General features: G+C 41.4%; 1 protein-coding gene across 1 annotated transcript; it reads left to right on the top strand.

Annotated features, from left to right (window-relative positions):
• Nucleotides 1-878: 878 nt before the first annotated feature.
• slbp (stem-loop histone mRNA binding protein) lies at nt 879-25,813 on the top strand. The gene is made up of 8 exons (XM_080201039.1): nt 879-1,007; nt 1,889-2,038; nt 12,049-12,159; nt 19,144-19,206; nt 19,742-19,876; nt 21,993-22,142; nt 23,565-23,682; nt 24,749-25,813. The coding sequence occupies exons 1-8, from the start codon at nt 958-960 to the stop codon at nt 24,854-24,856; spliced, it is 885 nt and encodes a 294-aa protein (XP_080057165.1). The 5' UTR covers nt 879-957; the 3' UTR covers nt 24,857-25,813.
• Nucleotides 25,814-25,942: the final 129 nt, after the last annotated feature.

Raw genomic sequence — 25,942 nt, 5'->3', positions numbered from 1 at the left:
CCCGCTGGCATGAATGGCTGGAAACTTTTGCCCATTAACTGCGCTCATCTCTCCACAGATGCTGCTGCACCTGCAGCAGTACTGGGTGGCACAGTGGTTAGCACTGCTGCCTCACAGCGCCGGGGACCTGGGTTTGATTCCCGGCTTGGGTCAGTGTCTGTGCGGCGTCTGCATGTTCTCACCGTGTCTGCATGTGTTTCCTCCGGACGTTCCGGTTTCCTCCCACTTTCTGAAAGACTGTTAGGTGCGTTGGCCATGCTAAATTCCCCCCTCAGAGTACCCGAACAGGTGCTGGAGTGTGGCAACCAGGGGATTTTCACTTTATTGTAGGGTTAATGTAGTCTACTTGTGACACTAACACATAAACTTTCGCAGCAGTTCCTGTCCCCATTTCAGTTTTCCAGCGGCCCCAGTGTTTTACTTTCAATTTTTGGGTGAAAACCTGTCAATCAGTCAGGTTACCCAATCAGAATAACAGCACCAACTGCGCCAACCCAGAGGCAGGGAACTGAAATATAGAAAAATCACAAAGGCTGAAATCTGAAATAAAAAGAGAAAAATCTAGAAATCTAACAGATTGACTCAAATAATCAAATGGAAAAATAAAATTTCAGCAGGTTTGTGAGCAGAAAGGAAGAAACCATTCTCAAATGTAGGGGGGAACATATCATCTGAGGAATAGCAGAGGCTTAATATGGAATTAGCAGATGCTATCTAATTCACAATATATATAATATCATTGTTTTTCTACAGCTCCATTGACTCACGGTATTTCGCATGTAGGTTATTTATTTTCTTTCTGTAGCACTCTCTGTCACCCCCCCCCCTCCCTTTTCTCTGGGGGTTGGCGCGGTCTGGCCTGGCCTGGTCGGGGCCGGGCGTTTATGCAGAAAGGCGGAGCCGGAGTGCACTCAGTGTCCGGGAGAGGAGAGTGACTGAAGTGACCGGGTTTGGTGAATGGCTCATAATAGTCCAGTGTCAGCCTGTCAGGGAAACGAGCGCTCCAGGTACGTTTTCAATACTGGGGACGGGGGAAAAGAGAACCAAAAAAACAGGGGGAGGAGGAAAGAGTAATATGAAGCAGCGTTAAAAACAGAGTGAGTCCTGTAATCGAGTGAGCGAGAGAGAGCAGCAGCGCAGTCCCTGATTCTGCCGCCTGCCTGCTCGCCCGCCATTAAGAGCGCGAGGGAGAGGAAGGAAGGGCGCGAGGAGGCGGCCGTTACTCGCAGCGGGTTTGAATGTGTCGCGCGGATCGGCAGTGGCGGGAAAAGGCGCAGCGACCCCGCGATCTCCCGCACCCTCCACTCTGCCCGGGAGTCTGCAATACCCCGCACACATCTCTATCTCCCTGTTAACACTCCTCATGTCTATTCCCTTCCAAGCACGTTTTCCCTCGTTAGAAGTTTTATAAATGTGTATGTTTGTATACACGGATGTTGCTTATGCGTATATAAGGTGAATGTCGATCACTGAATTAAATCTCACTGCGTTTGGATTAAATTCCGCCCCTTCCTTCCATTATCCAGGGCGGGAGTTGAGGGCTCACCTCCCCCGTTCCGAGCCACACTCGCTCTGACCCATCCTTCCTCTCCCTCTTTCTCCTCCTCCTCGGACCTTGGCCTTTTATCCCTCGCTCTGCTTTTGGATTAAATCCCCATTCCTCTCCACCCGCCCCCCCCCCCCCCCCCCCGTATCCAGGGCTGAGGTCCCGGATCGGTCTGAGCCACAGGCACTCCCGCCTCTGATCCCATCATTTCCTTTCTCTCTCTCTCGGTCCCTGGCCTTTCACTCTCTCTCTCTCCTCGCTGTTTTTGCTTTCCCTGTGTTGTCTGCTCCCTGATTCTGGTATTTGTGTTTTCCTCTCTCCGTCCCCATCCCCCCTCGGCAGGAGGAAGCCGCCGCCATGTCGCTGGTCCATGGGCAGGAAGCGAGGAGCCGATGGCAAATTGCGGAGGATGGGCGACTCGGACTCCACCGTCTTCGAGGATGAGAAGGATTGGGATGAAGCTCCTTCCTGGTCAGACGGCAGGGTCTCCAGGTGAGAGATTTAATCCTGGCGGGGCGGGGTTGGGGTTAAGTGCCCTCAGGAGGAATTGGCTTCCCGAACGACTTTATATAGCCTGTATATCCTGCACCAAAACGTCTGAAGTACAAGGTTAGTGCATTCTTCCCCATCCACTGGGTGTGGTTGCTACTCCCAGTCTGTATTGCAAAACCTGACGCTATTCATATAATTTTCTCTCTGGAGAATGTGCTGTACACACGTTGACTGGTGTGATTGCGAGTGTAATCCAAATTGCATGGTTTGTTAAGTTGAGGAGGTAGAGGGGATTTTCACAGCAACTTCATTGCAGTGTTAATGTAAGCCTACTTGCGACGCTAATAAATTAGACTAAGCTAATCATGGGGGTGGGGGGAGTTGTACAGAAGAAATATTAAGAATTTTACATTTGGGAGATGAGGGTGAACATAAGAAATAGGAGCAGGAGTAGGCCATCCAGCCCCTCGAGCCTGCCCCGCCATTCAATAAGATCATGGCTGATCTGTCGTGGCTCAGTTCCACTTTCCCGCCCTCTCCCCATAACCCTTAATCCCCTCTCTTATCAAGAACCCATCAACCCGCTTCTTAAAAATATTTAGTGAGGCAGCCTCCACCACTTCAACGGGCAGAGAATTCCGGAGATTCACCACCCTTTGAGTGAAGAAGTTCCTCCTCAACTCCGTTCAAAATCGCCTCCCCTTTATCTTGAGGCTGTGCCCCCTAGTCCTACTGTCTTTTTTGAGCGGGAAGAGTCTCTCCACCTCTATCCTATCCATCCCATTCATCATCTTATACGTCTCAATGAGATCTCCCCTCATTCTTCTAAACTCTAACGAGTACAAGCCTAGTTTATTCAGCCTCTCCTCATAGCTCAACCCCCTCAACTCCGGTATCAGCCTAGTAAACCTCCTCTGCACTCCCTCCAAGGCCAAAGGGATAAGGAGCAGATCCTGTGAGATAGGGTTGGAATTTGGCAAACTCTAGGGAAACATTTTTTTCCTACGGGGTGTGGGTGCTGTTGACAAGGCTAGCGTTTGTTGCTCACCCCTAACTGAACTGAATGGCTTACTGGGACATTTCAGAGGATAATTTAAAATTAATTTATGGAATGTGGATGTTGCTGGCTAGGCCTTTCTCTCTTTACCTTTTGAAAAGAGCGGTGAGGTATTCCCTTAAACTGTTGCTGTCTGTGTGGTTTAGGTACGCCCACAGTACTATTAAGGAGCTCCAAGATTTTGACCCAATACTGAGGGAATAGAGATATATTTGCAAGTTGGGATAGCAAGTGACTTGGAGGGGAATCGTCAGGTGGTGTTCCCCTGTGTCTATTTCCCTTGTCCTTCTAGATGTTAGTGGTCGTGGGCTTGGAAGGTGTTGCCTAAGGAACCTTGGTAAGTGGTAGTATTGTATGCGATCTACCAAATGCATTGCAAAAAAAAGTGAATGTTTGTGGGTGGAGTGCCAATCAAGTGGGCTGCTTTGACCTGGATGATGTCAAGCTTCTTGGAGCTGCACTCGTCCAGACAGCGAGAGAGAGAAAGGGAGATGATGGATCAGAGAGGGAAGTGCCTGTGGCTCGGACCGAGACCTCAGCCCTGGATAAGGGGGGGGGAGAAATGGGGATTAAATCCCCCAACGCAGAACAAGGGACAAAAGGCCAAAGTTTGAGAGAGGATGAATCAGAGGCGGGGGGTGCTTATGGCTCAGAGCACGGGAGCTGAGCACGGAACCTCAGCTGTATCCCTGGATAATGGAGGGAAAGGGGATTTATTTCAGTGATCGATATTCACCTTTTAAACAAATATACACAGATTTATAACTTTTTAATGAGGGGAAAATGTGCTTGGAAGGGAAAAGAATACACAAGGAGAATATTTACTCACTTGTGCCTTGTGAACTGGAGTTGGGTAGTGAGCTACTCATCACATGATCCCTAGCCTCTGACCTGCCCTTGTAGCCACCATATATGGTTAGTCCAATTCTGGTCAACTCAGCATATTGTTAGTGAGGGATTCAGTGATGGTAATACCATTGAGTGTCATGGAGAAATGGTTAAATTCTCTTGTTGAAAATGGTCATTAGCACTTGTTTGTGGCATGAATGTTAATAATCAATACATTGCCTGATATACAAGTCCAGACCCACAGCAAAGATCGCAAATTTCTTTTATGGAATCTGAAGTTGAACTTGGGACAAATTGGGTGCCAAGGTTAGGAGCCATCTACCTTGGCCTGTGATGCCAGGAATCACCATGTTGACTTCTGTTGGGATTTGTGAATTGTTCATGACTGAGGTTGGAGCAGCTGACTTACCAAAGGAGAGAAGTTATGAGATCAAGCTGGATATAGATGGATACTGGGGACTTGTATGATTTGACTGAAGGCCAACATGTAGTTGGAAAAAGTCAAGAATGGAAGCATATATTCCTTAGGGAAGATATGGATGCTGTGCTTATCAGATAGATAAATCTGAAACCAAATGAAGGCAGTGCCTCTAAACTGAACAGTGGAGGGAGATGGTGTAGTTAACTGGTGAATGCAGCAGCAGGTACAAAGAGATAGTGTACAATTTAAGTGGTGGGGGGGTAACATAGAACACTACAGCACAAACAGGCCCTTCGACCCACAAGTTGCACCGATCACATCTATACCTACCAAGCCATAGAACTATCTGTAACTCCCAATCCCATTAGATCCCATATACTCATCCAGAAGTCTTTTAAAAGACCCCAGCGAGTTTGCCTCTACCACCACTGACGGCAGCCGATTCCACTCACTCACCACCCTTGGGAAAGTTTTTCACTCAAACGTCTCTGTACTTGCTCCCCAGCACCTTAACCCTGTGTCCTTTTGTAGTGACCATTTCAGCCCTGGGAAATAGCCTCTGAGAATCCACCCTATCTATTCCTCAACATTTTATAAACCTCTATCAGGTCGCCTCTCAACCTTTGTCTCTCCAGGGAGAAGAGACCTAGCTCCCTCAACTTATCTTCATAAGGCATGCCTCCCAATCCAGGCAACATCCTTGTAAACCTCCTCTGCACCCTCTCAATAGCTTCCACGTCCTTCCTGTAGTGAGGTGACCAGAACTGCACACAGTACTCCAAGTGAGGTCTGACAAGGGTCTTATAAAGTTGCAACATTACCTCCCGACTCCTAAGCTCAATCCCTCGATTAATGAAGGTCAGTACACCATACGCCGCCTTGACCACATCCTGCGAGGCTGATTTTGAGTCCTATAGACCCAGACCCCAAGATCCTTCTGCTTTTCAACCCAGCTAAGACTTCTACCCTTGATATTGTACTCCTGCATCCCGTTGGTCCTGCCAAGATGGACCACTACACATTTATCCCCTGGGAACAGGGGTTTTGGTGCTAATAGGCAAGAAACCTAATTGAAAGGATTCAGAATGGGACAAATAAAGGTGATAATGTGCAAAAATGGGGTTGAGGAATAGACGTAAGACAATGAATCAGTACTGCATGATGAACACCATTTGGTGGAAGCACTGAGGGGCAGGGGCACAGAATATACTCTGGGTGGAGGACTTCAAGTGAGTAAATATTCTCCTTATGTATATTCTTTTCTCTTCCAGCACCAAGAATAGCTTGGTGTCACCACTACCAACCAAACTGGCTGAGTCTTAAAGAACATGCTGCAGGTAGTGAGGCAACTAATGAGACCAAAACCTGCTTGACGTCTTCCTTGCCATGCTACCGATAGCAGATGCATCTGTCTATGACCGTATTGGTAGGAGTTAGCACCATGACGTCCTGTCATCATACCCTCTGTGTGTGCTACTACTGTACTAAATAGGAAAGATTTCAAACCGAACAATACCTCTGTATTCAGCATCCATTATAGCTAGGATGTTGGGGCCCATTAGCCTTTCCTGTATTTTTAAAGTCATTCATGGGACATGGGCATTGCTGGCTGGCCAGTATTTATTGCCCACCTCTAGTTGTCTTTGAAACTGAGGAGCTTGCTAGGCCATTTCAGAGGGCAGTTGACTGGGTAAGGACAGGAGATTTCCTTCCCTAAAGGACACTAGTGAACCAGATGGGTTTTTACAACAATTAACAATTGTTTTTGGTCATCCGTAGATTCTTCCAGATATTTTTATTGAATTCAAATGCTACCATCTGCCATGGCATGTAGAACACCAGGTCCCCAGAACATTAGCTGAGTTTCTGGATTAATAGTTTCATGATATCATTAGGCCATCACCTCCCCTGCCTCCAATGCATTCAGGCTTTTCTTGATATATTTTCAATGGAAAAAATGAGGAGGAGTTCATGGGAGCATAAACACTAGCATAGCCTGGTAATGCTGAATGACCTATTTCTGCACTGTAGATTTCAATATAAATGGGGCATCCAGTTTCACAAGACAAGGTCTGACGGACAGTACCTATGGAGTGTTTTTGAGGCTTGAACAATATTGGCCAAGATGCTCCTGTCCTTAGCATCAACAAGCCTTTGTTACCTCATCTGACCTTTTAGTAATAGTGCATCCTATATATTATAGACATAATGTGGCAATGCCAGCATTGGACTGGGGTGGGCACAGTGAGAAGTCTCTCAACACTAAGTCCAACAGGTTTATTTGGTATCACAAGCTTCAGTGCTGCTTCTTCAGGTGAGCTATTTGGATTTGATTATTACTGAAAAGGTCAGCAATTATTGTTCATTGCCTACCTTACCACTATCTGCTCAGGAGAATGACTCACCTGATGAAGGAGCAACACTCCAAAAGCTTGATACCAAATAAACCTGTTGGACTTTAACCTGGTGTTGAGACTTCTTACTGTACTATATTATCACATCAGCCTAAATTCTTTGCTTCATATTCTGCAAATATGAAGAACATGAACTCTCGAAGTACTATCTTAGACCAATGATGCTATTTGTAGGTCAGCCTGTTTCTTAAATTTTTCAGATTGAAACCAAGCACAATTGAGAAATGTAATCGTGATTGTGCAAGCAGGACTGGCAGTTCACATGCAGTACAATGAAACCTTACCCTGCCCCTCAGTGCTTCCACCAAATGGTGTTCATCATGCAGTATTGATTCATTGTCCTACGTCTATTCCTCATCCCTGTTTTTGCACGTTATCACCTTTATTTGTCCCATTCTGAATCCTTTCAATTAGGTTTCTTGCTCATTAGCACCAAAGCCCCCCTTCCCGGAGGATAAATGTGTAGTGGTCCATTTTGGCAGGACCAACGGGATGCAGGAGTACAATATCAAGGGTAGGAGTCTTAGCTGGGTTGAAAAGCAGAAGGATCTTGGGGTCAGGGTCTATAGGACACTTAAAATTGGTTTCGCAGGTGGAGGATGTGGTCAAGGCGGCGTATGGTGTACTGGCCTTCGTTAATCGAGGGATTGAGTTTAGGAGTCGGGAGGTAATGCTGTGAATAGCTTGTATAATAGACAAAAGCTGCTCCTTGAAACTACATATGTTCTCGAGTTTAAAAGCCACAACCTTCAATATACTACTTGCAATAAAAACGCTGGCTGGTAAGCTAGCAGTACGTGGAAAGAAACTTTTGTGTTGGTTTTTAATTCAGTATGCCTCTGTCTAGTATTGAATGATGTGGATATGCCGGTGTTGGACTGGGGTAAACACAGTAAAAAGTCTGACAACACCAGGTTTAGGTCCAACCAATTTATTTGATAGTACACAGTGAGTGTACTATCAAATAAATTGGTTGGACTTAAACCTGGTGTTGTCAGACTTAGTATTGAATGCACAGCTCTACCACAGGGAAGGAGGGTTCTGTCCAATTATGAGCACTAGGTAAAAGATCTCCATTACACGCATGTGAAGTGCCTTAAAACTGGCTAAGCATAGCATCAAGGTTCTCACTGGATGGGGGGGAGACTCCAGAATGAGTGCTGGGAGGTGGAGATGGAAGACAGGTTTCCCCTCTGAGGTGGGTTCCAGGTTCTTGGAATTTCTCAGCAGATGCTGGTGTAAAATAGTTCTCAACATGGGTGCAACCCTTGTGGTTAAACTCCATAAAATTTAGTGAAGTCATTTGGTCTGCCATCATGTGGTCATATTGGATATTTGGCAACTAATCTCTACCAGTGAGCATCCAGCATATCCCAACCAGCTCTCTAACACTTCCAAAGCATGAGCTGCAGCACACTCCTACCAGTTTAGGGTTTTTGAGCACTGATTCTCCCATCTTCTCCTATGTAGGTTTCCAATATCATAAATGTCAAGATCCGAACATCCTTCCCTTATGGAAAATGACTATGGGATGGCAATGTGCTCAAACTGATCACATCTTTCTGATGGAGCTCCAATCCTAGGAAATGATGTAAATGAGCAATGCTGCAAGAGATGTCGCCAATCTTGGAATATTTGGCTCATCAGGCTTACTGTAAATTAACTAGTTTGTAAATAGGACACCTTCAAATGTAGGCCACCTAATTGATGGCTTTAGTTTTTTTGCTGGCTTGGTGAGGTAGACGATGAACAATAAATGCTGGCCTTTCTGGTAATAATCAAATCCAAAGAATAGATTTTTAAAGTTTAAAATTTTCACTTAACCAGTAGAAGTCGATGATGGTTGGAAAGAGTACATCGTCAAGTAGTAAATTTTAAATGGGAGCAGAAGATCTGCATAAACTGAGAGGAGTAAAATAAGTATGTGCCATAAATGCAAACTCAATACTTACTTTACCACAGCATACAAAATCCAGTAGCGTTGAATTCATCATAGGCCTTGGAGGAATGTTGCTACAGGCATGATCTGCGTGGAAGGATATTGGTATGACCATCCCCATGTGAAGTTCTCTAAAAGTAGTTGATCTGGGCAAGGTCCCTCAATTTGTCACCATCTGGTTGGTTGGGCTACCCACAAATTGTTAGAAACCCAGTGAGGAGGGATGTCTGGCTTCATGTCTTTATGCAGCCTACTCTAGTAGCAACAAGGTTCAATCTAACAAGGGTTCTCTTTCCCTTGGATACCTTTTCTAGATCCAATAGTTCTGTTTTAAAAAAAAGCCAATTTAACCAGGTTTTCTTGAGTTAAGATATTCAGTTTATTAACTAAAATTGAGTGCAATAGTAAATATAAATAAGTTGCAGAACTGTCCTTCTGAGTTGCGAGGAGTAGATGATGAAGCATTGCGGTCGTTAGGAATTGATTTCAGTAGAGTTGACTTCTGAAGGTGAGTAGTTGGCTCTTGGATTCAGGTGTCGATGGTTTGGTAGAGCTATTTCAGTTTTTTTAGCTGCTATTCTTTGCTTGCTAATCAGCTTTCAGAATGTGAAGTTTTCCAGCTGCTTTTCGTCACAGCTCGTAGACTGACAGGGCAGGTGCAGACAGGCAAACTTGGTGCAGCGCTTTCAGCTAGCTTTTAACCCTCTTTTTTTTAATTCTACTGGATCTGAAATCCACTAGTCAGCCTAGGAAGGCAATTACACCCTTAGCCATTACATGCCTTTGTCTTTACTGGAGATGTTAAGCAGTTTATGGAAGCACTGCGCAAAGTTCCATTGTCTATTAGAGAAACACTGCAGCTATTCCTGACAATAGCTAATTATATCTCTGCCATCTTCAGGATGCGTCCATTAAAAATCTAAAACTTGGGTATTTTAAAGTCTCATTATTTCTGTGTATAGTTCCATGTTACTTTATTCATTGTAACTGCTATACAAAACACATGGTGCAGTTGGATTTAAAATGTCGGATGGGACTACAGTAAAGTGATTTGCGAAATTGGGGCTTTGTTATTAAAGCTGTTAACTTGAATAACAAGTTATGAAGATAAAGGGTGGTTATTTAACTAAGTATTTTTTCTGTCAATGTCCTTAATGTATAAAAAAATCCAAAGCATTGTGAAGCGAACAGATAGGTAACATTACCAAGAATTAAAGAAGTTGGAAAAATAAAATTCAGTCATTATTTAATGACTGCAGAATGTTTGAGGAGAGTGGGATTTAAGTGACGTGGGAGCGTAAAAGCAGGCTTGCTGGGCTATTTGTAACAAAGTATAATTCTGAATTCTGCTTCCTCAATTTCAGTGTTGCAATGTGAAAATTAGTTGTAAATCAGTAAGGATGCAGATGAATGTAGGACAATACATGATAGTCTTGTCACATGGGTTTGGCTTAATGGTTGTTCCTCTGAGACTGTTCTAAGGCAGTTGTTCTTAACCCATTTGACTTGGGTTGCAATACCATAATGACACTTGTATCGATGAAAGGGTGTACATGTAGCTGGGTCATTTTAAGCTGCATTCAAAGATAGCTGAAATGGTAGGAATTTTGCTTGCACTTGTGAACTTGCATTGTTTGAGAATATGAAATTAATGACTTCACAGAATAGAGTGATACTGTGTGTACCTGTGCTGAGTCTGCTAGAATGATCAAAATTAATCCAATTGATGTCTCTCTTAACCCTGTATCCTCTGTTTAAAAGTTGCATTTTAAAGATGTCGTGGCCTGCCCTAATAATTTTGTCAATATCTACCATTGACTCCCAAGGCTGGAAGAAATACTTTCCATTTTAACTGAAATGTGGCATTAATATTTAAGAAATTACTTTAGTCCTCTGCAATTGCACCAGTAATGTTATCTCTTGTCTTTTATATATCCAGTCTCTGGCATCAACCTGGAGAATCTGAAGTGTGATTGATGCTTTAGTGTGCCTTTGAGAATTGCACTTGGTACTCTAACTCTGTTTTGCACAACTGCTGAGAGTAATGGCCTTTCTGCGGTGAATATACTGAGATTATTTGCTTCATGGTTAAATTGTACTTAAAGGAAAGAAGTGCTTCTTGTGCAACTAATCTTAAGATGCAAAGTAAAATTAGTGTTTTTAACAATTGCTGCCCCACATAATTTTTAATGAATGCTTACTGTTCATTATCTATGGGATGTGCTAGATCTCCAGGTTGGGAAAAAAATGTGAATTTGCAGATGTGTAAGATTTTTAGACTATTTTGGCAGTACTCCTGAGTGTAAAGCATAAATAGCTGTGGTAATGGGCATATTGTATTTATTCATAGTAATTAGACAGTAAAATGTCAATTGTCAAATCTGTCAACAAATTCCTGTTGAACAAAGCTTTGATAGCTGAGGAGGCCCAATTCTCAATGCATTTCAATATAACATGCTATGCCAAACAAACACAGTTTGTCAAAAACAACCATACTTGTAAGCTTGGCAAGTCCTCTCACTATATCAAATGATGACTTGCCCAGCACACCATGATTTTGAGCTTGTGCTATAATGCCACTCCATGCTGTAAACCTCTCTGGCTCTAACACTCAGCTTGACATGACTGTGTGCCAACCATCAACATGTTTGGTTTTCCCATAGTTAAGTGTGGAACTGTGGCTCATCATAAGCATCATTCTGTGGGATTGACTTCAACATAAAAAAGAACTTCATGTCCAACTTTGACTTGTTGTTTAACTTGTTAGCTATTGGATAGAATTTGTAATGTTTTGGTAATTTGTTATGCTTGCATGTGCTCTGTGTAAACATGAAGTAATTTTGTCTTTAAAAATGGACCACCTGTTTTTAAAAAATCTTGACATAACTGCAATAGAGGGAAGTTTTTGTTTAAATGCTATCCTTTATCAGCTCATTCCTTTATTGACCTTTTTGGCCTCAGCGCTTACTGTTAAATTGGAGACTGGATCACATCCTAGAGGAATGGGACGAGCGGTTCATATCAACTTAACTTTATGTTGTGGCATAATGTGATCAATTTCCTCAACTTAGAAAAAGTCCCATATTTATGTTGGGTGTAAAAGCACTTGGCATAAAATGTATTTCTTGGGTCAATTTTAAAATTGTGCTGATATGGCCATAATGCCAAAAATATAATGCAAAATGCCATATAGCATTTGCTTTATCTGATAATTTCTCCTGTTTTTTTTCTCAAATGCTGGATCACTAATTTGCAGCTAGGTACATGTTGCAAGAAGAAAAATAAGGTTGATAATTTAAAATTAACCATGTTAAAATTGATCTCTTCCAGTTTCACAACACCAGAAGGTGATGGAATGATCCCCAGATGTGGTTCAGCAGATTGGGGCACTGCAGTAGAAGATGAAGAAACAAGACAAATTGTTTATCGGGATTTGAAGAGGTTTGTATGCTTTCATTTTGCAAATGACCTTTGGAAGGAATATCAAATGCTGCAATCAACTTGTATAAAATGTTGTTGTTCTACGCCTTGTTAATCTTTGCTTCTGTGGGATCTTGTGTACTACTAATGCCTGTAGACAACCAAAAATGTTAATATGCATTTTTGTGAAGTGCTGCTGGGGTGATCCATGTTGTGTATCACTTGAAGGTTTTTTGTAATCCTTGGTTTCCTTGTTGTTGTTATATCCTGCACTTTATATAATAGAGCAGATTCAGCAACGGTAGGTATTTTGGCCTATTAAAGCTCACCTGACCTTGGTGTAGCTGGTGACCAATTTTCTTAGCTATTGCTGACAATGCACCATATGGCATTTTGAGATCCTGTTTCCAATAGTACTGGCATAATTGCTTTCTTTACAAGTGTGCTTTCAGCTGTAACCTACAGAGTAAATGCGTGTTTGAGATATTCAATGGAGCCTTGTGCATTTTATTAAATTCCTGATCAAATTCAGCCCTGTTTTTACTATAAAAGGTGTATCTTTTTAGTGAAATTGCAATAAATGTTGCTGGGTGAGAAGGAAAACAAATCTTAAAGGGAGTCAGTTTGGATGAATGTATTACGTACATGTTGGTTTCTGTGGAACATGCAGCCACATTATCTCTGGGTTCCAGTAACTGATTTTTTTTTTGGCTTGGATTTTTGCTTTTTTTTTATTGGAGATCCCATGGCATGTCATTGTCCACAGACTCGTTCCTTCTTGGTTCCTGTGTCTTAAAATATATTTTTAAATGTTTCATTGCTTCAACGATTTCCACAATCTGAAAGTCCATTATAAAATGCTCCTGCAGTAATGGTATAAGAATCCTGAATTGCTATAATGAGTAAATACGTGACCTGCATTTTCAGTCTGCTCCAGAACTAGCTGAACTCTAGATGCGAGGTGAAAGTGACTACCCTTAATCCCAGATGGCAATGAGTATAGTACCAAGGGCCTTGATGAAACTGGAATCACTGAGTCGGGCAGAAAAATCTTTGGTTGGAAGTCTGACTCACCTCAGCTCTGGGATATCATTGCACGAATTTGTGGTGTCTGACCCTAAACAATCTTCAGCTACTTGATCACTGATCTTCCCTCCGTAAGTAAGAAGTGGGATGTTTAGTGGCATTCGTAGCTTGATACAGAAGCAGTCTGTGTCCATGTGATGGTCATTGCCTAGCAAATGCTATCTCAAACAAGAGAGAATCCAACCATAGTTGTACAACATTATTCATTGCTGTATCTTCCACTAGTAAGATCCTGGGAATTACCATTGACCAGAAACTGAACTGACAGGCATCCCATCCATCACCTTCAATATTTCTTCTGCCATTAGCACCGATGGCAGCAGTGTGTACCATTTTACAAGATGGCGTGCAACAACACACCAATGATTCTTTCATAACACATTCCAACTCTCCAACTTCTACCAAGAAGGGCAGTAGATGCCTGGAAACACTGTCCTCTTCAAATTCACCTCCAAGCCCCAGACCATCCTTGGAGAAATATCGCTGTTTTTGGAATTCCCTCTCTAACAGCAGTGTAAACACAACAGTGGTTCAAGAAGGTGACTCACCATTACCTTATCTAGAGCAATTCAGAATTGCTGATAAATGCTGGTCTCACGAATAAGTTTTTAAAATGAAGTTTACAGTTGAATGTGCATGATGTAATGCTCACCCTTTTATTTCAACAGTTCTATGGGCATAGAACATTACAGTGCAGTACAGGCCCTTCGGCCCTCGATGTTGCGCCAACCAGTGAACAAATCTAATGACCCTCTAACCTAAACTATTCCAATGTTATCCATATGCCTATCCACTGACCATTTGAATGCCCTTAAATTTGGCAATTCCACAACTGTTGCAGGCAGGGCATCCCACGCCCTTACTACCCTCTGAGTAATGAACCTACCTCTGACATCCGTCCTATAATTATCACCCCTCGGTATAGAGGGATATGGGCCAAACGCAGGCAATTGGGACTAGCTTAATGGTTAAAATTGAGCGGCATGGACAAGTTGGGCCGAAGGGTCTGTTTCCATACCCCCCCCCCCATTCTAATTGGCCTTCCCTGTGATCTCATTCTAGATCCACCACCTCTGCCAAGCCAAGGTAGCATCGTGTGTCCAGTTTCTGTCCCTGTCATATTTTGTACATTTAATGAGATCCCCCTCATTAACCGCAGTGATTACAGGTCTAGTCAATCCATCTCTTCTCAAATAACAATGCTGCCATCGCAGGAATCAGTCTAGTAAATCTTTGCTGAATCCTCTATATGGTAAGTATATCTTTACCTTGGGCAAGGACACCAAACCTGTGTGCAATACTCTAGGTGTGGTCTCACCAAAGTTTTCTTGCAATGAAGACCAATATACCACTTATCTCTAACTGCTTGCTGCATCTGCATGCTTGCTTTCACTGTACAAAGATACCTAGGTCTCTTTGTACGTTCACATTTCCCAAGCTATCATTGTTTAATAATACTCTACCATTCTGTAGTTGCTGGGGTTAATCTTCATGCCCTTTTTAGAATAAGGGTACGGCCCCTATTTGGAAGGGAGATTGAACATTTTGGTCAACTAGAATCCCTGCAGTGCAGGAGGAGGACATTCGGCTCAATGAGTCTGCACCAATTCGGACAGTGTCTTACCTAGGTCCTATCTCTGTAACCCTACGTATTTGCTCCACCAATCCCCCCATTACCTTTGGGTACTTGAGGCATGGCCAATCCATCTAACTTGGACAGCATTAGACTGCAGAGGGAACCCATAAAGACATCCTCCCCCTTGTTTCTATAGGCTCTAAGTGAATAGATTTACTTCTGTGCTCAGAGTATAATACTGCCACCTTCATGCTCCCTTCCATCAACCTAATTTGGACATTGTTGCATTCCTTCTTGCCATCTGTATCATGAATGGCTGCCTGATTCTTTGTGCCTTGTTGCTCCTTTCTGATGCTATACCTGTGTTCCTAGCCACTATAATTTTAAACCCTTAGCATTGGCCAAAGAAGGAATGAAAAAAAATTGACAGCTAAAATCAAGGAAGATTGAATATCAATATATTTAAAAGCAAGAGGATAATTAGAGGGCAGGGCCTATTAAACATACAAGATAACTGTGGATGCAAATGATGTGGGCAGTATTTTTAATGAGTACTTGTGCCCTCAGGAAGGAGGAATAATGCAGACATTCTATTTAATGAGCGTAGCATGAAATATTAGATACAATAAGCATAATGAGAGGGGAAGTGCTGGAAGGAGTGTCATCCATGAAGGTGGATAAATTACTAGGGCCAGACGGTTTGTTACCCAGGATATCAAAGAAAGCCCGGGAGGAAAGTGCCAATGCTCTGAGGATTGTTTACCAATTCTCACAAGATACAGGTGAGCTTTTAGAGGTCAGTGATTGTCTTACTATTATTTGAAAGGGTGTGAAGGATAGGATAGGCCAAATAAATATAAGCTGGTCAGTCAGCGGTGAAAAAATTTATTTTAAGTGACAGTTTCCATTGAAAGGAATGGATTGATTGGGGATAGTCAGCATAATTTTGTTCACAGTAACAAGGAGGATTGAGGGTGGTGTAGTGAATGTTGTCTGCATAGATTTTAGTAAGACGTTTGACAAGGCCCCGTGTGGCAGATTGGTTAAAATAAGTAAATGCCCATGGGATACAGAAGAATGTAGTGAGTTAGAGCCAAAATTGGCTAAGTGACAGGAAACAAAGGGAGTTGATAGGTGATTTGTGAATGGAAAGCCGTTTCCAGTGGTATTCCATAGGTGCTCAAGTGTTGCGCGATGATTGGGAAGTTTGCAGATGACACTGTGTGGTCGTGAAGATGGCTGTCAATTCCAGAATGATCTCGATGGTTTTGTTGAGAGTTGTAAAGAAGCTAATGGAATTCCATTTAGAGAAATGAGAGAATGCATTTGGGGAGGCCAAACAAAGCAAAGGAAGAAATGGATGTTTAGAGAGGTAGAGAAAGTGAGAGACCTTGGAATGCATGTCTAAAAGTCCCTGAAGGTTGCAGAACCAGTGACATGCAGAAAAAATGCTGCATTTTTATTATGTAAGTTATAAAATATAAAAGCAGATGTACTAATGCTATTGGAACTGTATAAAATGTAAGTTGAAGCTGAAATTTCAAATATTGTTCTGGCTGCCACATTACAGGAAGGACGTGATTTCTTTGGCAAGAGTGCAGAGGAGATTTACGAGAATGTTGCCAGGGCTTGAAGATTGCAACCACGAGGAAAGATTGGACAAGCTAGGGCTGTTTTTCTTACAGGATACTGGGGAGTGACTGGCTTGAGCCTTGACATGGTTGAAACAAAAGACCTGTTTTTTTTTCCTGCAGGCAGGCCAATTACCGGGGGCAGAGATTTAAGGTGATTGGTAGAAGGACTTATCAACATCTTGGGGTTACCATTGACCAGAAGCTGATTTGTACTAGCCACGTAAAACTGGCTACCAGAGCAGGTCAGAGGCTAGGAGTCCTGCAGGGAGTAACCTCCTGACTCAAACCTTGGACTGTGATTTTTTTCATGCATGAGCCAACATTTATTGCCTCTCCCTGAGGACATTTAATAGTCAGCTGTGTTGCTGTGCATCTAGAGTCACGTAGGCCTGACAAGTAAGGATGGCAAATTTCTTTCCTAAAGGACATGAGCAAACTGGATAAAAGTTTTAAAAATGGTTTCAAGGTCATCATTAGACTTTAATTCCAGATTTTTATTAAATTCAAATTTTGCCATGATGTGATTTGAAACAGGATTCCAAGAGCATTGCCTGGGTCTCTGGATTGCTAGTCCAGTGACAATACCACTGGCCTCCCCATACTCCACTTCTCTGGATGAGTGCAGCTCCAATGATGCAAGAAACTTGACACCATCTTGGACAAAGCAGCACACTTGATTGCTATGCTTTCGACAAACATTCAATCCCTCCACCACTGACAAACAGTAATAGCTGTATACCAGAGGGGACATGAGAAACTTCACCTAGAGGATAGTAAGTTTCTCATAATTTGTTGTCTGGTTTGGTGGTGCAATCGAGTTACCTGGATCTGCACCTGAAATGCTGTAACTTGCAGGGTATGGACTAGATGTTTGAAGGTGGGATTAGAATGGTGGGCAACTTTTTTCTTTTGCTAGTGCAGACACTATGGGCTGAATGGCCTTTCTGTGCTGTAACTTTTTCTGATTTTCAAATCATCCCACCAGGATTTTGGTACCAATCTGCAAATCCAGCTTTTCCCAGATATAGTCCTAAGTTCTGTAGAGTCTAGAACCTCACCAGTTCTCCAGCCATGCAATCAATTTCTGTATTCCCATTTATTCTATCTCATCTTTGAGGTTCTGCTTAATAATCCCATTAAAATCTGCCTTCAGGACCCAATTCCTCTTTCTGGCTAATGTCATGGTATTGATATGGGTCGTGGATGCTGGTTTTTCACCCTCCATGCTCTGCAGTTGCTCATCCTTGACCTGACACCATGGAAGAAACTGATGATCCTAAAATCACATTGGCTCACTGACATCCTATCACTGCTTTCCACGTCTTCCTCCTGCCCTTTGTGCAGGTGAACCCCTGAATGTTGTGGATCTGGCTCTGGCTGCATTTCCAAAGGAAGCATCACTCTCTCTAGAATGGAGAGTACAATGCTATTGGATCTGCATTTGAGGGCTGAGACCCTGTCAAATCTGCTCAGGATTTTGTGCATTTCATATGTTTCAATCAAGTCGCTCCTTACACTTCTAAATCCTGGCAGACACCAGCCTAACCTATCCAGCCTGTCTTGGTATGAGATCACCAGCTCATTCCATGATTTGTCCAGTAAATCTGATTTTTTTTTAAAAAAGGATGTAAATGCATTGAATGAATTTTTTAATAAACAAATTCATTCAATGCATTTGCATATGTCCCTAAAGAGACCAGTAATCCAGATATGATCTCACCAGTGCCCCTTGCAACCAAAGCATAACTTTTCTATTTGCTTTCCTAATCACCTGCTGTAGTTGTGCTAGTTTTTTTGCAATTCATGCACAAATGCTGAGTGCTATTTTTTAAAAAATGACTGGTTTCTAGAGTTGCTCTTTAGTGGTTTGAACATGTCCCTTTGTCGCTCCCTCAGTTAAAAGTTTTAAAGCTTATTTATTAGCCACAACTAAGGCTTACATTAACGTTACAATGAAGTTACTGTGAAATTTCCCTAGTTGCCACACTCCGGTGCCTGTTCGAGTCAATGCACCTATCCAGCACATCTTTCAAACTGTGGGGGAAACAGGAGCACCCAGAGGAAACTGATGCAGATACGGGGAGAATGTGCAAACTCCACACAGTGACCCAAGTCGGCAATCGAACCCAGTCCCTGGCACTGTGAAGCAGCAGTGCTAGCCACTGTGCCACCCCATATTTTTAAATTAGCAACTCTGAAGTGTGTGTGTCGTAGTTGGTGAACTGATTCTATTTTTGTTACTTGACAACTATGGTATTTGTATTTAGTTTTTAAAATTGGCTGACTATTACATTTTTCTTACACGGGATGTGGGTGTTACTGGCAAGGCCAACATTTGTTGCCTATCCCTAATTGCCCTTGAACTAAGTGACTTGCGAGGGCATTTGAGTCAACTGCATTGCTGTGGGCCTGGAGTTGCATGTAGGCCAGACCAATTGAAAAAAGCAAATTTTTGTTTTATAAAGAATATAGTGAGCCAGATGAATCTTCAACAATCAGTGATACTTTCATGGTCACCATTACTGAAATAGTTTATCATTCCAGATGTGTTAATGGAATTTAAGTTCCATTGCCTGTGAGGTTTGAACCCAGGCCCATGGAGAAATAGCCTGAGGCTCTAGGTTACTAGCCCAGTGTTATACACCATCTCCTTTCTGTAGACTTTAAGTACTTTGTTAAAATCCTCCCAAATTTTCACTTTTCTTCCAGATACAAAAGACGACTTTTGCTGAATGACTTCAATGATCATGAAAAGGATTATTCTTCTGAAAGGTATTGCTAAAATATTTATACAAATCATGAATAAATGCTTGCTGATGTAGTATTGCACTTCTGCATTATGCAAAGCCTTTCCTCTTTGTATTGAAATTACATCAATTGTTAAACTAAATTCTCAGTCTCCATAAGAATCTGTGATGGTGGGGAGAAATGAGGAGGGAGAGTTTGAGACTGACCTAGGTAATCATAAACTGTTCTGGATCTTTTCTGGCACAGATTCCTCCCTTTACCTAGCTGTGGGTAATGCCAGCCAGTATTGCCAGCTGTCAGTGTGGCTTGATTTTCTTCTTAGTTCTGTTGTGTCTCCTGCAACATGTTTGGAATTTATACACCAAAGGTTTAAATCTGCTTTTGTGCCATTTTGCACTGTGGCATTTTTGGATGCTGAGAGTTTGAATTTATAATGGTCCCTTGTAACTTAGGGTTGTAGCATATTAATGCACTAACGAATGTATGGTTTCTTGCTTATTCATTCTTAGAAATTTGAGGATTGGAGAATTCTTTTAAACATCTGATTGTTAAATTTCAGTTCGAGTGGCTCCAGAGAATCATTAGCACCTTCAGAACTTGAAACTGATGAAGTGGTATTGATGAGAAGACAGAAGCAGATCAACTATGGAAAGAATACCATTGCATATGATCGATTCATTCAGGAAGTTCCTAAGTAAGGTTGCAAATGTTTTATTTTTGTCTTAATAACACAATTTATTTTGTGCTAGGTTTGGGGTGGGGGTGATTAAGCCTATATTGGATAACTTTACGTGGTACTGACTGCCTGTAGTTAAATAGAAAATATTTTTGGCATTAGGCATAAGCTGGTCTATACTGTCTGAAATCAGCAAGGACACAGATCTGATTGTTCTTACGCACAGATGTTTTTGCTCAATTTGTTACAATTGGTTAGGTGTGAAATATGGTGCCTGATATTTGTATAATATTATCCTATTTCTATTATTTGTGATGATATGGCTCCAGTTCAGCCTCAAACTGGAGTTGCCCTCAGTGGAAGGAAGAATAAATGTTACAGGAAGGAGCCTAACAAGATTTTGGCATTTCCTGAATGGAATCATTTATGTTCTTGATATGCTTGACCTCTACATTTTATGAAATTTCCACTGTTATGTAATGCCTGCAATATAGACAAGCATCACAAGCTGCTTTAGGGAGATGAGATAATTGAAAGCTGAGTGGAAGATGTGGATTTTAAAGGGGGTATGTTCCAAACAATAGTGTTTGGAGAGGGCTTGTATACCTTTAGAAGTGTGCTGATGCAGAGGATGTCACAATTATGTGGGGGTAAAAATGACTCCAGGTCTGACCATAACAGGGTTTTTCTGAGTTTAAAGAGGATGAGCTTTGCCAATGCTGCAAGAGACACAATGTAAATGTCCTCACTGTGAATTTAGATGAACAGGCTTTCCTTGGTTAAAGCAAGATGAGTTTTAAAACCATTTCCCAACTTAAAGAGCTAGGCAAATCACATTGTAACACGTGCCTGGACTCTCATGTAACCAGTATAAATGGAAACATAAGAGGATAGACTTAAGGATTTTTTATAATTTGTGAAGATAAAACAAACAGTATACAGTTAGTTCCTTGGCTTGTCTTGATGCAGTGATTCCACATTGTGGCTGTTGTATTCAGTTGTCTTCCTGGATGTTTGTTGTGGATTTTCTTCTCTGAATAATTGCTTTGCTCAGGGCTTAATACTTGGAAGAGAAAATATCTTTAGCCTGTTTCAATGTAGCATTCTTATCTTTTATGTACCCTGCTGTCTTCATCTTCCAGAAAAATTCTATTGCTCTATTTGCTCTAGTCATTATTTTAGAAAGTAATTGCATTTTGATGCCTCCAATATTTGTGAAGTTTCAGGCTAATGTAAAGCAAAAAATTGAAGTAGCTTTTTTCAAAAGCGTAGCCTGGTAACAAGGAACACAGTCATGTTGGTGTTTTTAAATGAGATTGGAGATCAGGAGACGATGGTTAAGTGGGTGAGCAGAACCTGATGCAAATTAGGGTATATTTTGGATTAACTGAAATTAAAGTTAATTAGTGTCACAAGTAGGCTTACATTAACACTGCAATGAAGTTCCTGTGAAAATCCCTAGTTGACACACTCTGTTCAGGTGCACTGAGGGACAATTTAGCATGGCCAATGCATTTAACCAGCATATCTTTTGGACTGAGAGGAAACCCATGCAGAGAATCAGTGTAATTACAGTATAGAAGGACTGTTGATGTAATTCAGCAACCTTGAGTGGATACAAGGTAGAAATTGTATTAAATTGAACCTGACAGATTCTTATCTTTGGCTATTGAGGCAAGGGTGCAGAGCTTGTAATGGGAGCCAAAGATGGTGGGCTTCACTCTTGGACCAAACTTGTGGAAATTTTGCATCATCCAGGACTGCATGTTGAGTAAGTAACCTGATAGCGCAGTTAGTGCAAGGGCGAGAGAAGTGGTGCATCTTTGGCAAGCATATGAAATAGTTTGCTGCCATGAGTCAGCATCTAGGTGAGGGCTAGAACTGCACCCACAATTGTCTAATAGGACAAGATTGCTACTAACTGCTGAACAAAAGGAACTAAAATCACTTGTTATAAACAATTTGAAGTTAACCAGTCTGGGTACCATAAACAATTTACAAATCGTTGTTCTGCTTGGTTGTTTGACTTTGGTTAGTTTTTAGCTGGATGGATGCAGAACATGTTATTGATACTAGATAATATACTTTAAAACACACTAACTTCTGAATGCGTGCATTGAATACTTTCTTTCAGACATCTTCGGAAGCCAGGTGTTCATCCAAGGACTCCAAACAAGTTCAAGAAGTTCAGCCGTAGATCCTGGGACCAGCAAATTAGGTTGTGGCGAATTGCACTGCATGCTTGGGATCCACCAGCAGAAGAAGGCAGTGATTTACAGGCAGTGTATGTTCAAATTACTGGGTATTGGTGTGACTAGAGTGCAATATGTTTGTGATGAGAATGCAGTTAAATTGTGCACTTCTCTTTAATTCCAGCTAGTATGAATTATTTGTTTTGAAATAAGGAGTAAAATGTTATCTCTGCATTAAAGGAATGTTTCACTAGTTGTAATTGTTAAGATACTAGAGTAAAAGAAGACTAAGAATTGAGTAAAATCAAGAATAAAAATGAATTTGGGATAAAATAAAAACTGAATAAAAGGACTGAGTGCAGCTGTCTGAAGAGGTGTTTTTGATGTGTGAATTAGCATAGTGATAGAAAAATGAGTGTTTACCCAAGTGATTTGAGGAAAATGGAAAATGAGCAAAAATCAAAATACAACTTTTAACCTATATGCTAAAAGCTTGGTCCAAGGTGTTAGAAGATAGCATAATGCTGAAGGGAAAATACAGTGTAAACCTAAGGAAGATAGCTGAGTACACCAGAGGAGAGGCAGCTGTCATATCCTCTACCCAGCTAAAGAAAGCAGGTTTTCCTGAAAATATTGTTGCCTAAAAGCTGCTGTTTTTAGGAAAAAACTAAGAACCAAACCTAGAAAATAAGCTGTGGATGATAACCATGCTGGATCTAGCTTGTATAGTATTGGATAGAATCATAGAAATCCTGCAGTGCAGAAGGAGGCCATTCGGCCCATTGAGTCTGCACCGACCACAGTCCCACCCAGGCCCTACCCCCATATTCACCTACTAATCCCTCTACCCATAACACCTCATGACTCTAAGGGGCAATTTTTAGCATAGCCGATCAACCTAATCTTTGGACTGTGGGAGGAAACCCGCGCAGACATGAGGAGAATGTGTATGGAGTTTGCACAATGACCTAAGCTGGGAATTGAATCCAGATCCCTGGAGCTGTGAAGCAGCAGTGCTAACCACTGTGCCACCAAAACTTACTGGATGTTTTGGAACGGGGGCATCTGAGTTCAGGAAACATAGAAGATGGGAGTAGGAGGATGACATTTGGCTCTTCAAGCCTGCTGTGCCATTCATTACGACCGTGGCTCATCCAACTCAATAGCCTAATCCTGCTTCCTCCCCATTAACCTTAATCCCATTTGCCAAGTGCTATATCTAGCCACCTCTTGAATACATTGGTTGTTGGGAACAAGGGTTAACTAATGTGTGGCCAACATTGTAATTCAGTTGTGTTTTCTTTTTTAATATTTTACCAATTGATTGCAACAAGCCTGACTGCTCACTGGTTTGCACATCTTCCCTTGCATTATACCAAATTGAAATATGTACCACTAAGAACCAGTGTTCCACATTTCCCTTCCATGTTTTGCGGGACACTTGCATTTAACATCAGTGGAGCTTTTAACATAAAACAAAAATGTCAACAAAAAAAATTTGCTATGTTTTTCAGCACGGAGTTTGATTTTGATATGGAAACAGAATCTGTGAACAGCTCAAGTGGAAGTCGAACAAGTCTCCATGATGAGAGAGGATGCACACCAAGCAATACACGTGCACCATCTCCTCAGGTCTGCAACTTGACCTTTAAAAACTATGTTATAGTGATGAACAGTACATAATTATGCAACTAATGCATTTCAAACTCTAGATAAGTAGATTAATTTCCCTACATTCTTGTGTTTGAATTTGTATCCTGTACTCCTTTGCTTAAAGCAATACTGGCCAAATTTCCAGAGAACAGTGTGATTCTTATCATAGAATCCTTACAGTACAGAAGGAAGCTATTCAGCCCATTGAGCCTGCACCACCAACAATCCCATCCAGGCCTTGTACCCATAACCCCACATGTTTATCTTCGTAATTCTCTGACACTAAGGGGCAATTTAGCATGGGCAATCAACCTAACATGCACATCTTTGGATTGTGGAAGGAAATGAGCACAGGAAACCCACACAGACATGGGGAGAACCTACAAACTCCACACAGACAGTTGCCCAAGGCTGATTTAACCCAGGTCCCTGGTGCTGGAGGCAGCAATACTAACCACTGCCACTGTGCCACCCCCTAATTCCAGAATTTGTTTTTCTTTTGCTGGCTTTCAGAATTTAGCCTGACCAATAATCTTAATTGGACAATTGGAGCCTGCTTCCAAAATACCCAGATAAGTTTTATATCTGTAGGCTCACAAAAACAGGTGTGCTATTGGCTCCTACATTACAAAAAAATCATGCAGCTCGCCTGTTCAAGGTTTTCTTGCATCCTGACTTGACCTACCAAAGTGGCTTTATATAGGAACTTAGATTTCTGACCTTTCTACAATTGATGAGCTACAGCATTCTAAAGCCCAAACTTAGGTGGTGTTCTGGTTAAAAACTGGCAGGAAGCAGGTACTCCATTAACTTGCATCCATTTTGAAGACAGGTCAGATTTCTTGGCCACAGACTTCAGGTGTGGTGATTGTGTTTACTAATCTGATATATCCATCTTAGATAGCCCTTTTTAAAAAACTAAGTTAGGGTGGACAACGTTATCAGGCTTTTGGTTCTTTGTGATATTACTGAGACATGTTTTTCAGTTCTGAGTCACTAACAATTTGCAATTTATCTAATGTTTTGATATTTCAATTTTCTTTAGATACCTTGCTCAACTCCAAGAGAATTGGTATATCCTCATGTGGGCAAAGAGTTTGATTTGCAAGCTTGTTTGGCTGAAACCAATGAAGTCAGCTCTTGGTTAAACTAAAGGTGGTTTGCCTAGGTTGGAACAGGTCTACAGTTGCTGTGGTGATCTCAAACTTAAAGGGGCTTAGTGTTTTTTTTACAATGTATGACATATTGTGTAGATTTGTCTATAATGTTCAGTCCAGCAAATGCATTAATGTAATAGCTTTTTGGCTACCTCCAAAATACAAAATTTTTCAACTAAGTGTTATGGACAAGATTATGTCCAAAATGCAATGTTAAATCTTGTCCCTAAGTTGGGTTGACTTCCACCACCATCCCCAAATCCACTACACGCATACTCTTTAACAAGCTATGAATCGCACCCTCTTTGAGGAAGTTATGGCACCAGATTGACAGAAGATCCTATTTCAAACATGGGCTTTAACAGTGCTTTGTAACAAAACTTGGTTTATTTTCGAACATCTCTGGGGACTGGGGTGTAGTTGGGGGAATTTGAGTCCTTTCTTTTTTGTATTGGGTTAATATGCAGGTGAGAATGGAAAAACTAGAGTGGACTGTTTTGTCCTGTAGTTGCTAGATTACTTGTTATGTTTTCAGTGTTCTATTCCTGGAGCAGTGTCAAGTGTCCTCATCAAAATCAGATGCTATATCTGATGCTAATTGCTACTGTCTCCCATTTGAGATTGAATAAAGTTAATACTTTTTTTGTATCTTAATGTTTGACCTGTGAATTTTAGAAATACTGGTGTGTTTTTGATTTAACAAATCTGCATAAATGTAATCCATTGGTATAAAGTCTGATTTCCTAATGGAAAACTGTAATAAACACAATTTTGTAATGTTTTTACTTTGTATTTAAAGCAACTTGTCTTGCATGTGGCCAGACTCCAGTTTGATGATAAACATCTGAAATTATTTGCTATTGAAATATAAATTGTTGAACTCAAGCATTTTTAATATTTCTAGTTATTTTGTAAATCTGCAGCTGTACAATAAACTTTGGATTGTCTATTTAGTAGTCTGTAGCTGTTCTAATTACACTTAGAAATATTGACTGCTGGCTTCAAATTACATACATTATTTATTACTGGAAGTCTTGTATATAAAATCTGATCAGTTTGAAATGGTGAAATCTTGTAAAACA

The sequence above is a fragment of the Carcharhinus amblyrhynchos genome, chromosome 1 (genome assembly GCF_965287045.1).
Source record: "Carcharhinus amblyrhynchos chromosome 1, sCarAmb.v2.hapA, whole genome shotgun sequence".
In the NCBI taxonomy this organism is placed as follows: Eukaryota; Metazoa; Chordata; class Chondrichthyes; order Carcharhiniformes; family Carcharhinidae; genus Carcharhinus; species Carcharhinus amblyrhynchos.
The sequence above is the reverse complement of the archived record's forward strand: the minus strand, read 5'-3'. Positions and strand labels throughout refer to the sequence as shown.